The sequence below is a fragment of the Acanthopagrus latus genome, chromosome 10, assembly GCF_904848185.1.
Source record: "Acanthopagrus latus isolate v.2019 chromosome 10, fAcaLat1.1, whole genome shotgun sequence".
NCBI classification, from domain to species: Eukaryota; Metazoa; Chordata; class Actinopteri; order Spariformes; family Sparidae; genus Acanthopagrus; species Acanthopagrus latus.
The window spans coordinates 1,236,934-1,250,486 of NC_051048.1; the positions used below are offsets into that span (position 1 = coordinate 1,236,934).

Genomic DNA, 13,553 nt, shown 5'->3' on the forward strand with positions numbered 1-13,553 from the left:
ACACAGGTGCTCTTTGGACTGGTCACAATAAAACATCACTCTGAAATGTTCAGTCTGATCCCCTTCAGTCACCAGGAACAGCTCTGCTGGACATTCCTGCAGCCAACATGTCTCTTTCATTGTGTTGTGAGATGAAACATCTTGAGTGACCTTTGATTGTGAGAAGTCTAAACAACACCTGTGCAATAAATCCTGCATTTATATTTGTACTGAGTGTTTAAAGACACAGTGAACATCTGCTGCCTTTAATCTGTTCTTCATGTGTTTCTGTGAAGAAAACATGGTCCTGCAGCTGAAACACACTGATGAAGTGAAGATGACACAGATCCACATTAAAGACGTGACGTTGGACCGAGGTGACGATCAGATCAGAGGGAGGAAGGTTATCTTACCGTGCACGAGGATCACAAACACCACAAACATCTTCATCTTCCTGTCACAACTACAACAAGCACAAAGTCTCTTTACTGAGCTTCACTTCAGAAACACATGGAGGACATCAGTTCACAGCCAGTCGTCACTCTGCTGCTGCTGACCGTCCACTGACTCCAGGACTGAACTGGACTTTCACTTTCAGCTGTTTCCAGTAAACCACCTGTTGGAAGCTGCTTCCTGTGACGCCCACCTGTTTGAGGTGTTTGAGAAGGTTTGACACGCAGCACTCTGCAGGTCGCAGGTGACTAGAGAGCCTGCAGTGATACAGTCAGAGCTGTATGGACTCTAGCAGCCTAGTTAATGTGGTCAGTCAGGGACGTAGTGCAGAAAACCAGACTGATAGCTGAGTTTGTAACACTGAGACTGTCACCTTCCCTCACCACTCTCTCACTGAATCATCCTCTAAATGTGTAAATCACAATAATCTCATGTTGATCTCCTCTGTCAGTGGGGAAATGTCTCAGCAAGCAGCGTCTGTCAAATTACTGCCAAAGTAAATATACTAAAGTATATTCAGCACTCAGATTATTTGTTTGAAAATAAGACTTGTTTTAAATCCGACTGTTGATCCAATAAATGGCTTTAAAAAGTGCTGATTCAGCTGTAATCTGTAATGTAACTAGTAACTAAAACAGTATTTTCAACAAATGTAGTGGAGTAAAAAGTTCATGTTTGCAGAAATGGAAATACTCAAGTAAAGTACAAATACCTCAGAAGTGTATTTAGTGCAGTTCTGAAAACTAAACCTGGGCAGAGCTCATGTCGCCCTCTGGTGGTTGTTTACAGGAACATCAGTGATGAACTCTGAGTGTCTGACAGGAATGTTAGAAGTCAAAATGATCTCAAACTACTTTATAATAAAGTGCTCAGTGTTCACTTTGATACGTTTCTCAGAGTTTTAAAGTTTTTAAAGAATGATTTTCCTCGCTGGCTTCAGATGAACTGACGACCTGTTAGAGGCTCAAACTGATCAAACATCACAGAATAACAGAAGAAGTAAATATGAATTAATCTCATATTTGCTTTAAAGAGGCTTCAGTGTTTGTTTCTGTTGCAGCTTTATTGATCTATCAGTTATGATCCGTTGATCACATCGTGTCCTGGACTGCAAACATGAGACAAAACCATCACACAGTGCAGAACCACCAGAACAGATTCCAGGAACAAGTCCAGTTATTTAAGGCAGAAACGTTCAGAATCTAATAAACAGCTGAAGTCTTTTTTTTACAGTACAACATCTGTAAACCACAAACATGAGATCATGTCATACATACACTGGATCCAGAGTCCAAACTGGACCAAACTCAACACTGCACTTCTGTAGGTCCTCAGCAACAAACCGGTACCGTATGAAGTAGAACAGATCAACGTTTGTCGAGATATGTGAATAAATTCAAATTCAGTTTCCAGACGACGAGGCCTCAAACACTCCACTTCAGTCTGTGAGGTCCCGAAGTTAAAGTCTCCTGAGTCCACAGAACCTTTTCTGGTCCAGTTGTTTCCAATGAGCAGAATGTGGAGGAATGCGGTCCAGTTCATTCAGCTCTGGACCGACCGGCACCGCCTGGATCCAACGCTGCTGATCCCCCCTCAGTGTTTGTGAGCACAGTCAGCAGCAACTGTGACCTCAGAACATTCGTCTGCAAAACCTCCACAGCATCAAAGTCCAACAGTCTCAGTGTGGTTAGTCTGACAGCGACTACATGAGGCCGTGTGATGAGTCTGAACCGTGGCGCCTCTACAAGCTCCTGCCACACTCCAGCTAACCTGCTAATGTGATCGTTTACAGGGTTGTTAGCACCAAAAAGCATCGATACACAACTCAGAGCTGTTGGTTCAAAGCGCTCCGATGGTTCAGGCGCGTCGCGTAACAACGACGACTGCAACTGAAGACCTGGAGCTGCAGCTGAAGACCTGAACCGGCTGGTGGAGAGAGACAGGATGACGGCCAATAGGAGGTCCTGAAGTGGAGAGAGAGAATACAACACACACACACACACACACACACACACACACACACACACACACACACACACACACACACCATATGTGTCCACACTGTATAGATCAGTAGCCCAGATGTACACATGTATGAGTGCAGACTGCAGTACTGTGTGTACTGACCGCAGTATCGTGTGTATTTATATAGAAAGTGTGTACCGGGGGCTGACCGGGCTGCAGACGGACCCTCCAGCCGCCGTCAACGCTCCCCGGCGGGCAGCAGATAAACAAAAACAACGTACCGCTCCATCCATCCGTCCGTCCTCCTCGCTGTCACTCTGCGGGCCTCGCTGCTGTCGTCGTCGGCGTGTTGATCGTCGGTGTGTCGGTGCTCGGTACCGCCGGGGCCTCCTCTCTCTGGTTCTCCGGTTCCCCGCCTCCTCGCTCTCCCTCCTCGGTGCGACCCTCCGCCAGCCCCGCCGCCATCAGCGCCAGCGGCACGTCAAACCCGCCCGGTACCACACGACCCACTTCCGCCTGCTCGCTGAGGGTTGTTTCAAAATAAAAGCCGCTCGACCTGAACTACGACACTGATTTCCATATTAAATCTGACAAAGTTATATATTTATATTTTATTACATGTTTACGTTTTTATATAATGTTTCGATCCAATGTCTGTTTTTCATGTGTGTTAAATGTATTTATCTGATTCAATTTTGTGGAAAACTGAAGTATTAAAATAATTTAAAGTTAATTTCATCTTTGGTATCTTATTTGGTTTATTCCGTGTTCTTCTCACAGCAGCACTTTAGACTACTTTTATACATTTTGAGGTCTTTATTGTGGCAATTTGGAAGTAAACTCAAACTTGATGAATGCGTAACTGCAATTACTCACCATTAAAGTGCTGAACCTGTAAAAACACTCCAGATTAATGAGGCATGTTTTAGCATTTCTCTATATTTTGTGACATTTGTGAATTTGGTCCCTTATTACAACTGTTATCTTGTATTCTTCAGCTCAGAGAGAAACTTCACTGCTCTGTGGTTTGTAAAAACAACACACAGACTTTATTCTCACTGCACTCAGTTGAAATATGTGTATTTATAATATACAGCATGTTTCTGGAGAATTTTATTAAAATGCAGATATCTGAATACTTTTGTTTATAATATAAAAAAAACATATGTGACTTAAAGATGAGTTGATCATTTTTCTAATTGATCGATTAGTTGTCTGGTCCATGAAGAAGAATATAGATCAGTTTGTGTTCAGTGCAGATTTAATAAATTCGTCGCAGACTTTTATTTTGTAAAGTGGAAAGCGAGCCTTTCTCAAACCGGAAGTTCCGTGCGTGCTCGTGCCTTTCAGAGCCCGCCATCACAGCGGCCGTTAACTCAACAGACTGATCAGCTGTTTTAATCACTCTGGTGACGTGTGGTGACGAAACGCTCGTGATATCAGGATGAACATATCGATCAGGTCCGGATCGATGCGAGCCCGGGCGGTGATCTGATCAGCCTGATGGTGAATCGTAGTATTGATAATGATGAAAAAACAAAAAGAACATCATGGATTCTCATGGCGGACGCACTAACGTCTGATTGGCCCGAGGTGACGGACTGCGGGCCAATCAGAGAGCGCGCTGCGGGAGGCTGCCGCTCCTAGCAACAAGAGAGTTCAGACTTGTTATTGATTGATTTACTAAGACAGGTGTGTCACCTTTAACACCTGAGACACGTGTTTATATATCTGTAACAGACGTGTTTCATCAGGAGGTTTAATGATGTTATTATTATAAAATATAATCTATCATAAAGAGAAACATGTGATCAGCTGTTTAACATCATCACATCGATCCAGATGTGACTGATTAATCAGAAATGTCTTTTATTTTCTTTCTTTTTATGGTTTATTATCTTTATTAATAAAGTGCTGCAGCCTGCTGGGCGGACATTTTGTGTGTTATTCTCTATAACATGGTGTTAAAATGTCACCAGACAGACAGAATCTAATCTCAGGTAAATATACTGAAGTATATTCAGCACTTTCAGATTATTTGTATGAATATAAGAGTTGTTTTTAATCTGACTGTTCATCAAATAAATGAATTTTAAAAAGTGCTGATTCAGCTCTGAGGCAGCATGTGATCTGTAAAGTAACTAAAACAGTGTTTTCAATAAATGTAAAGGAGTCAAAAGTAGATATTTGCAGAAATCCTCCAGTAAAGTACAAATAGCTCAGAAGTGTACTGAGGTCCAGCAGTGGAAACGTTGTCAGAGGTAATAATCCTGCTGTACTCATGTCGCCCTCTGGTGGTTGTTTACCAGAACATCAGTGATGAACTCTGATTGGCTGACAGGAATCTTCATCTGATATCTTATAATCTGTTCTTCATGTGTTTCTGTGAAGAAAACATGGTCCTGCAGCTGAAACACACTGATGAAGTGAAGATGACACAGATCCACATTAAAGACGTTGGACTCTAAAAAACACTTCAAATATGAAAGAATCTCCATTTATTCATTCATTAATTCATCTTTTTTTGGTAAAAGCTTACAGCAATAACTAGTATATGCATTATGTGTATATATATTTCACTTTTGAATTTCACTGAAATTCCATATAAAGTGGCATTAAAAGGTGTTAAAGTGTTAAATGTGAGGTGTTTCTATGTGTAGACACTCTGTAAAGGTAATGATACATGTTGTTACTGCAGAGACCTGCTGTCTCTACATCTGAGGTTGTATTTACACTTTACTGTCAGAGTTCAAAGGATCTAAACCACCATGTGACATCACTCTGACATCACTCTGACATCACTCTGACATCACTGATCAACAGTCATCAATAGTGAGTGTGTAGACTGTGTGTGAGAGTCAGAGTGAAGAAGAAGCTGATGAAGCGTCCTCCTGTCTTCATCCGTCCTCCATCAGCTCCTTCACCTCCATTTAGTCTCTGATCCAAAGTCTCATCAGATCAATAATCAAAGATTGACCAACAGACCGATCAAACAGATTGATCAGCCATCAGAGGAGTCGGATCAGTGGAGCTGCTTCTGTTCCTGATGTTCCCTGCAGAGGAGACAGAGGACAGTTACACTGAGACAAGCAGCCAATCAGAGACAAGCAGCCAACCAGAGACAAGCAACCAACCAACCAGAGACAAGCAGCCAACCAACCAGAGACAAGCAGCCAATCAGAGACAAGCAGCCAACCAGAGACAAGCAACCAACCAACCAGAGACAAGCAGCCAACCAGAGACAAGCAGCCAACCAACCAGAGACAAGCAGCCAACCAGAGACAAGCAGCCAATCAGAGACAAGCAGCCAACCAGAGACAAGCAGCCAACCAGAGACAAGCAGCCAACCAGAGACAAGCAAATTATCACAGACAGACACACAGATCTCTGTTCTGTATCTTCATACTGACCTTTGACTTTGAGCTTCACTCTTTTCCCTCTCAGCTCGTCTCCGTCCTTGTTGTAGACTCCACACCAGTATTCTCCTGTGTCTGTCTCTTTGGGGTGTTTCAGGGTCAGACTGAGGTCTCCAGTCTTCAGCAGGTCTTTCTTCATCTCTGTTCGGTCTTTGTAATCCTGGTGCTGTTTGTCAGGCTGGTCAGATCTGTTCTCATACAGGTGGACTGTCCTGAATGAGGGTTCATAGCAGACCCACCTCACTGCAGCGTCCTCAGGCAGGTCAGGTGTAGTTCTGAAGGGCAGCTGGACAGACTCCGCCCCCTCCTCCACCTCCACCTGACAGTCTGAGAGGAAACAAAGCACAACATCAGCTGTTCAGACAGCAGCAGCAGTTTTGAATAACTTTATTGACTGATTCCAAAGTAGCAGAGAAAGCTGAAGGACAGAACCAGGTGAGACCAGCAGGTAACAGGGGACAGAACCACAGGAAGTAAAAGCAGGTTTTCCAGGTGTTGGACATGATCAGAGTCCTGATGGTGTTGTGATGTTTTGTCCCTGTGGTCTTCACAGTAATGTCTCATCTCAGTGTTCAACTGCTGCTTGTTGCTTCTCTTTGTCACTTTCACATTTCTGGACGTCAAATTTAACATTTTCTTTGATCAACTTCTTCAACAGGAAGTGAAGATTTGTTGACTCAGCTGAGAACTGATCATCAATCAATAACTGATACAAACTATTAAAGCTGCATTTCTTTGTTCTCAGTGATGAAAAGATTTGTTGTTTCTTTCAGCTCGTTCCTTCAACTTTCTTCTGGATCAAATAAAAACATCACATTCAGATCAATACTGTCGACTCTGATTGGAAATCAATCAGCTGATTGATGTCAGTCAATCAAAAACAACACGGTCAATAAATGAAGATTGACAGAATCTAAATCATGTCAGTCACGTCCAAAGAACAGCTGGTCATCAACAACACAACAGAACACATGTTTATAACACCACAGTGGAAAACTTTACACATCTTTCATCATTCTGTAATATTTCAAATCTAGTTTTAAACGAGCTTTCAAAGTTTTTACCAACATGAAAACAGCATCATCATCATCCACAGCGTCTCTGTTCTGTTTCCACAGTTTGTGGGTTGCAGTGTGCAGAGGTGTAGCAGCTGTACAGAAGGGCGGGATGGATGTGGTGGTGGTGGTGTTTTTAACAACAATTGTTTTGGGGGGGCTGGTGTGTAACGCTGTTACTGTGATGATACATGACACTGAAATATTGAATCTGTGTCTATAATAACATCCTGACATGTAAATGTGTGTAAATCTGTCTTGGTTCATTTAATTTAACTTCAAATATGAACAACTGGCTGCATAATATATAAATCAGAAACAGAAATACTTTACAGCAGCTCCCAATCAAAGTCAAGAAGATGCATAATAATAATAATAATAATAATAATAATAATAATAATAATAATAATAATAATAATAATAAACACCCGGCTGTTATTTGGTATTTTACGGTAGTTCCCGCCTCATCAGCACGAGCTGAACAATAAATCTATCGCAGCAAGAGAGGCGGGACTTCAGGCAGAACAGCCAATCATCAGCCGGTCAGTCCCAAAGCAGCAGCAGGAGAGGGAGGAGAGAGGAGGCAGCTGCAGCCAGCAGACACAGAGCGGCCAGAGAAACTCAGATACTGCAGCGAGGCGTTTGTGCAAAACTGCGGATAAACTGCAGAAAAAGTGTTTGTGTTAAAACATCCACATCCTCCTCTGGTGCGACGCCCCTGGCAGTGTGATCAGTCAGCAGCTGCCCAGTGTCAGACCTTCAACTGTCAATCAACCTCTGCTGTCCATTCTTACGCTCCAGACCAAAGAACAAGTGTGATGGAACATCCATCTGGGCTACAGTCTGGAAGCTGGACCGGACCAGAACCCCCTGAGCTGAGACACCCAGCAGGAAGCTGAAAGAGACTTTTTAACTTCAGGGTCTCAGTCTGGTTCTGGTCTCTGGTGGTCTCAGCTGGGCAGGGCTGCTGCCAGGGATTTAGGACCCATGAAGAGAAATCTAACTGGTCCCTTGTTCAGGCCGGAGAAAACATGTGATGCCGTTTTATACAAAACTGCATTTTACTGATATTTCTGAGTATCATTCCCATATTAGTGAAAAGAACAACATGACAGTTTCTTGGTTACTGCTCACTGGCTCCTTGTTGTCCTGCAGCTCTGATTCATCTCCACAGCTGCAGACTCACAGCTGGTGGCTTTGGATCTGGGCTGAATAAATACATATATGAGGCTGTTCGGTTGTTGGGATTTCATCTTCTGATTTCCAGAGAATATAAAGATTTCTCTGATTGTACTGAGAGTTGTATTGAGTCACTCAGTCTGCATGCAGCAGGAATGTTCTCCTCTGTTCTGTTTCACTGTGGAACTGTTTAATACATGAACATCATTCTGACATAAATATGGATTATAGGATATTATTATTTTACATGGAGCTGACAGACTGTTGCTGCTGCTGCTGTTGCTGCTGATGATGATGATGAACTTGACGTATCTGTTAGACTAAATCTTATTTTTATAGAAAAAAAAGAATTAAATGTGACTGGAATGCAGCAGTAATAGTAACACACTGAAACAAACGAGGTAACTTGATATCTTTAAATGAAATTGTCTTGTTTGAACAGGTCAGAAATGAAACTGCAGTCTAATGGCAGGTCTGTTTTCTAACATTATTTAACAGAACAACATGTTTATTTTAATTAAACTGCCTGATTGATCACCAGGATCTTACAGCTGGAATTATTCTCCACCTCAGTTCTTGGCTTTCTTTAAACCCTCTGAAAATGATGGAGGATCATCTGGCATTAACATCACTTTAACAGCTTTGAAGAGGATTTTAAGCCATAAGCATCATAGAAATCTTCAAACTGAAATGAATCCACTGACACCAAACATGTCATGCTGCCTTACAGGGAAAGCAGCTAAATATCGCTCCACATCTGAACAGTTTTCACCTCAGTGTGAAATGATGACTTGTAATAATAACTTCCAGTCAGTTAATGAGGGATGAGATGAGGATGAGGAACCTGCTGCTGCTCAGACTGAGAAACTAGACTCATGTCTGTCTGACTGCCTTCAGTCTTTCCAGCTGCTGACATTATTATTAGCTTGAACTGTTGTTAAACTGTGCTAGCTGTGAACTGTGCTCACCTTTCTCCTGACAGAACTGTGTGAGGAGTCGTCTTCCTCTCTTTGCTTTCTGTCCCTTTCTGCCTTCTGCTTTAGTTTAAGGCTCCCTGGTTTGGTTTTCTTGGGTGAAGACATGTTGATGAGCAGCAGCCACTCTGCTGTTCAGCTGTTTGGACTGAACCATTCTGTACTGTGAGGGGTGAGAGGAGCCTCAGACAGCCTCCACTCTTTATTCATACACAGTAAAGTCTCATCTGATTTATATCACTTAAGTCCTATTCACATGGGACTAGTATAACCTGGGGATCTCCAGTAATTTGTAATAATTGCAGAGGTCGTCTGTGATCTTAATCCTGTGTGAATCTGCCACGTCGGTAATTTGTAAAATAAAAATTCCACCGTAAATTTCCTGCCATATTTCACCAACCACAGAGGTCATGTGATAATCGGCATCTCTGTGATTTAGGGTCGTTTTTTGTTTTTCTTAAAGGGATATTCCGGTGTAAGTTTGATCCATGCTCTAACACACCTTGACACCGAGTACGACCCCCCTGGAGAGATAAAGTTTGTGGACCGCTAGCTTACGTAGTTTTAGCATCCTCAGAAACGACCACACACCAACAATACACTGCTGTAAATGGGTCCAAGTATAAATCGCCATCAAAAAGCCACAAATAATGCTCAGAACAGCACCAAACCTCAGCAACATTACAAACAGGGTCCCATCACATATTTCAAAGCAGCAAACATTTCGTTGCCGGTGTTTCGGATTAACGCGGGGCTGTTAACTGGCGACCGTCAGCCGAACACGTCTGTGGTCACCGCAGCTTCAACAGATGTTGACAGCAGGAAGAGAAGCCGCAGCTGTCCTCAGATCTGCCTCGTTGTTCAGGTTTTCTCTGGTCAAAACACACCTGATACGTGTTCGGGCTGCTGTTTGATTAAACGTGTCTGAGCCTCAGTCGCTGTATCACAGTTGCTGGTTGTTACGGAGGACGTTGTAAACAGGAACATGGAGAGTTGCTCTTCCTGTGAATGTTTCTATCTCTAATAAACCTTTATTAAAAACACGTACTCGTGACTTCTCCCTGTAAACATGCATCACACAAGGGAACTATAAACCTTGTAAATAAAATAAAAAGGTAAATAAAAAAAAAAAGAATTACGGGACTTGAACTCACATTCACTGAGGAGCAAAAAACACAAGCGCGGCAGCCAAACCACTCTGCCAATCAAATCACTCAGGTGATTGTCGGTATGACCTATTTCTCTCTTCACAGCGGACACACAGACACCTCTGGGTCGCAGATGAAGGTCAGATCAACTTGTGACCGCAGCGTCTGTTCACCGTGTCTGTACGGGGATGATTTATAACACAAATAAGCATAACCTTTATGAAATGCACTTACTCGTCTTTACTGTCTATTTGAGTAAATATTCCTCACACAGAAGAACAATGGAACCCTTTTAAACGAAACAAACAAATAAATAAATAAAACATGGGACTCGAACTTAGACTCAGTGAGGGAAAAAAGTATTACAACTAACCCACTACACCAGACTAACTACAGCTTTACTTACAGCATAACCTTTTAGTATAAGCACAGACACCTTTTGGACACAGAAGGTGGCAGGACAGCTTGTGACCACAGTGTCTATGCACCAAAAACATGATTAATGTATGTTCGTATCTGTAAGATTATGTTACAGGCCACTTTAAATGTGTAGGAATAACACTTGCTGCCCAAAAGATGCAACAACTGGACAATACAAAACGTTATGAAAATCGTCCTCCTCTTTATCTGCTCAAAATATAGACTCAGTTATTTTCCATCATTCAAGGATTCTATTCTATTTGTAGAATCTTATTTATGTTATAAATCATCACCGTACAGACACGGTGAACAGACGCTGCGGTCACAAGTTGATCTGACCTTCTTCTGCAACCCAGAGGTGTCTGTGTGTCCGCTGTGAAGAGAGAAATAGGTCATACCGACAATCACCTGAGTGATTTGATTGGCAGAGTGGTTTGGCTGCCGCGCTTGTGTTTTTGCTCCTCAGTGAATGTGAGTTCAAGTCCCGTAATCTTTTTTATTTTTTTTAATTTTTTTTAACTTTTATTTTATTTACAAGGTTTATAGTTCCCCTGTGTGATGCAAGTCACGAGTACGTGTTTTTAATAAAGGTTTATTAGAGATAGAAACATTCACAGGAAGAGCAACTCTCCATGTTCCTGTTTACAACGTCCTCCGTAACAACCAGCAACTGTGATACAGCGACTGAGGGTCAGACACGTTTAATCAAACAGCAGCCCGAACACGTATCAGGTGTGTTTTGACCAGAGAAAACCTGAACAACGAGGCAGATCTGAGGACAGCTACGGCTTCTCTTCCTGCTGTCAACATCTGTTGAAGCTGCGGTGACCACAGACGTGTTCGGCTGACGGTCGCCAGTTAACAGCCCCGCGTTAATCCGAAACACCGGATTTGTCAGAAAAGATAAACAAACCTCTCCACCGGAGAAGAAGCCTCCATGTTGTGGGGAAGCCCTGCGAGTCGATGGCCGAGTGCAGCAGAGTCCTGCAGTAATGATCATCACTGAGCTGCGGGACTCGACTGCACTCGCTCAAATCTGAGGATGCTAAAACTACGTAAGCTAGCAGTCTACAAACTCTCTGGGGGGAATTAAACTTACACTGGAATCTCCCTTTGAGGTTTTTGTGTTTTCCACCTTTTTTCTGCCTTTTTCCCGGTCGAGAAATATGGAGGCTGCGTTGGGAAACATTGAAGATTTGACAGCATTTTGGGTGCAAATTCAGGAGGCTTATTGAAAAATCTTGAAAGATGATTAGATGGATTACATGCATGGGACATCTGGTCAGGAACATTTTTCTATCTTTCAACAGGTTCACCAGTTATATATTATACTGCTCCAACAGGGGCTCCGGTGCGATCGACCCGGGACATAATGTCAGTAAATCTGAGTTCAAACACAGACTTCACCTGTGTGAATGTGCTGCATGAAACACAGACGTGGTGGGATAATTTCTAAATCACTTGAAGTCCCCAGGTTATACTAGTCCCATGTGAATAAGGCTTTAGAAATAAAAGATAAAGTAAAAACATCATTAGTATTTCAGGCCTTCTGAGGGCTCCTCCCCCATCAGGCCTGGTCATCAGTCCCAGTTTGAGCCCTCAGCTGGTCTCAGAGTTCCTCCACTTCAGACTCATGAACTCATCAGGTCTTTGTGACATTCTGAGTGTTCTGCTGACAGAGTTTCCTGATTTGGACTTTTCCAAAATCCCACCACTGTTGTACAGACCCACAGAGAAGCCAACAGGGCTGATAACACAACTGTTAACCACATTAAAATGATGTTTAAAACAATAAAGCGATCCAGCCTGGCCACAGACAGTGAGTTATGTTCAGGTGTGTCCAGGTGTTTTGTCTCTCCACACATCACACAACTCCTGAGCCTCCATGAGGTGAAGCAGACGAGTGTGAGAGGCAGCGTGAGGCTCTGCATGGTTCCTGTCTGACCTGCTGTCCTCAGTACTGTTACAGCCTCCACCCACAAATACATATTCCTCATTATTACATTTATCAATCACTTCATTTAAAACATGTAGAGACACCACTCTCTCCACTCCCACAGCCGGAGCAGCAATATTAATAAACACCATCTTTACGTCTCCACACACTGCTCTCACTTTTAACAGACGGCCTTTAATAACTTCTTCACTTTCTACAGACTGAACAGACTGACAGCTCGTTCCTTCAGCTATCTTCTAGATCAATAAAAACATCACATTCAGATCAATACTGTCGACTCTGATTGGAAATCAATCAGCTGGTTGATGTCAGTCCGACCTCTGACCTGTATCTACAGCACTGACCTGTATCTACAGTCCTGACCTGTATCTACAGTACTGACCTTTGACCTTCAGCTCCACTTGTTTCTTCATCAGTTTGTGTCCCTCCCTGTTGTAGACGGTGCAGGTGTAGGTGTCACTGTCCCAGTCTGTGGGGTATTTCAGGGTCAGACTGAGGTCTCCAGGTTCCAGCAGGTTTCTCTTCATCTCTGTTCGACCTCTATAATATCTGTCCTGTTCTTCAGGCTGGTCAGAACCGTTCTGATACACATGGACCTTCCAGTTGTCTCTGTCCCTCCACACCACTTTAGCATCTTCGGGCAGGCGAACTGTGGTTTTGCAGGGCAGCTGGACAGACTCCGCCCCTGAATCCACCTCCACCTGGTAGACTGAGAGACAACAAACCAGAAGAAGAGAGAAACAGAGAAGATTTGTAATTTCAACAATACTTTATTGAAAATTCAAGATATTATAAAACCAAAATCATAAAACAACACGGTCAATAAATGAAGATGGACAGAATCTAAATCATGTCAGTCACGTCCAAAGAACAGCTGGTCATCAACAACACAACAGAACACATGTTTATAACACCACACTGGAAAACTTTACACATCTTTCATCATTCTGTAATAATTCAAATCTAGTTTTAAATGAGCTTTCAACACTTTTACCAACATGAAAACA

At 42.7% G+C, this 13,553-nt stretch overlaps 2 protein-coding genes and 1 long non-coding RNA gene across 5 annotated transcripts in view; all 3 read right to left on the reverse strand.

Annotated features, from left to right (window-relative positions):
- LOC119026688 overlaps nucleotides 1-605 on the reverse strand; it is a 70,729-nt gene extending 70,124 nt beyond the window's left edge. For both annotated transcript variants that reach the window (XM_037111160.1, XM_037111164.1), the window contains exon 1: nucleotides 393-605. Coding sequence is in view for 1 of the 2 variants with exons in the window: in XM_037111164.1 (XP_036967059.1) it covers nucleotides 393-429 (37 nt within the window). In the remaining variant the exon portion in view is untranslated. The remainder of the gene's footprint in view (nucleotides 1-392) is intronic.
- Nucleotides 1-13,553, reverse strand: part of LOC119026689 — a 119,703-nt gene that overhangs the window by 41,300 nt on the left and 64,850 nt on the right. The window contains exons 8-10 of one of the 2 annotated variants that reach the window (XM_037111167.1): nucleotides 12,929-13,255; nucleotides 5,808-6,140; nucleotides 5,308-5,450 (exon numbers count right to left, since the gene is read on the reverse strand). In XM_037111167.1, coding sequence (XP_036967062.1) covers nucleotides 5,386-5,450; nucleotides 5,808-6,140; nucleotides 12,929-13,255 — 725 coding nt within the window. In that variant the 3' untranslated portion in view covers nucleotides 5,308-5,385. Of the gene's footprint in view, nucleotides 1-5,307; nucleotides 5,451-5,807; nucleotides 6,141-12,928; nucleotides 13,256-13,553 lie in introns of those variants that run through there. The other variant, XM_037111166.1, reaches the window with a different exon arrangement.
- On the reverse strand, nucleotides 1,477-2,903 carry LOC119026761. The gene is made up of 2 exons (XR_005077228.1): nucleotides 2,679-2,903; nucleotides 1,477-2,396 (listed from the first exon to the last, which is right to left on the reverse strand). It is a non-coding gene; the product is annotated as an uncharacterized LOC119026761 (long non-coding RNA).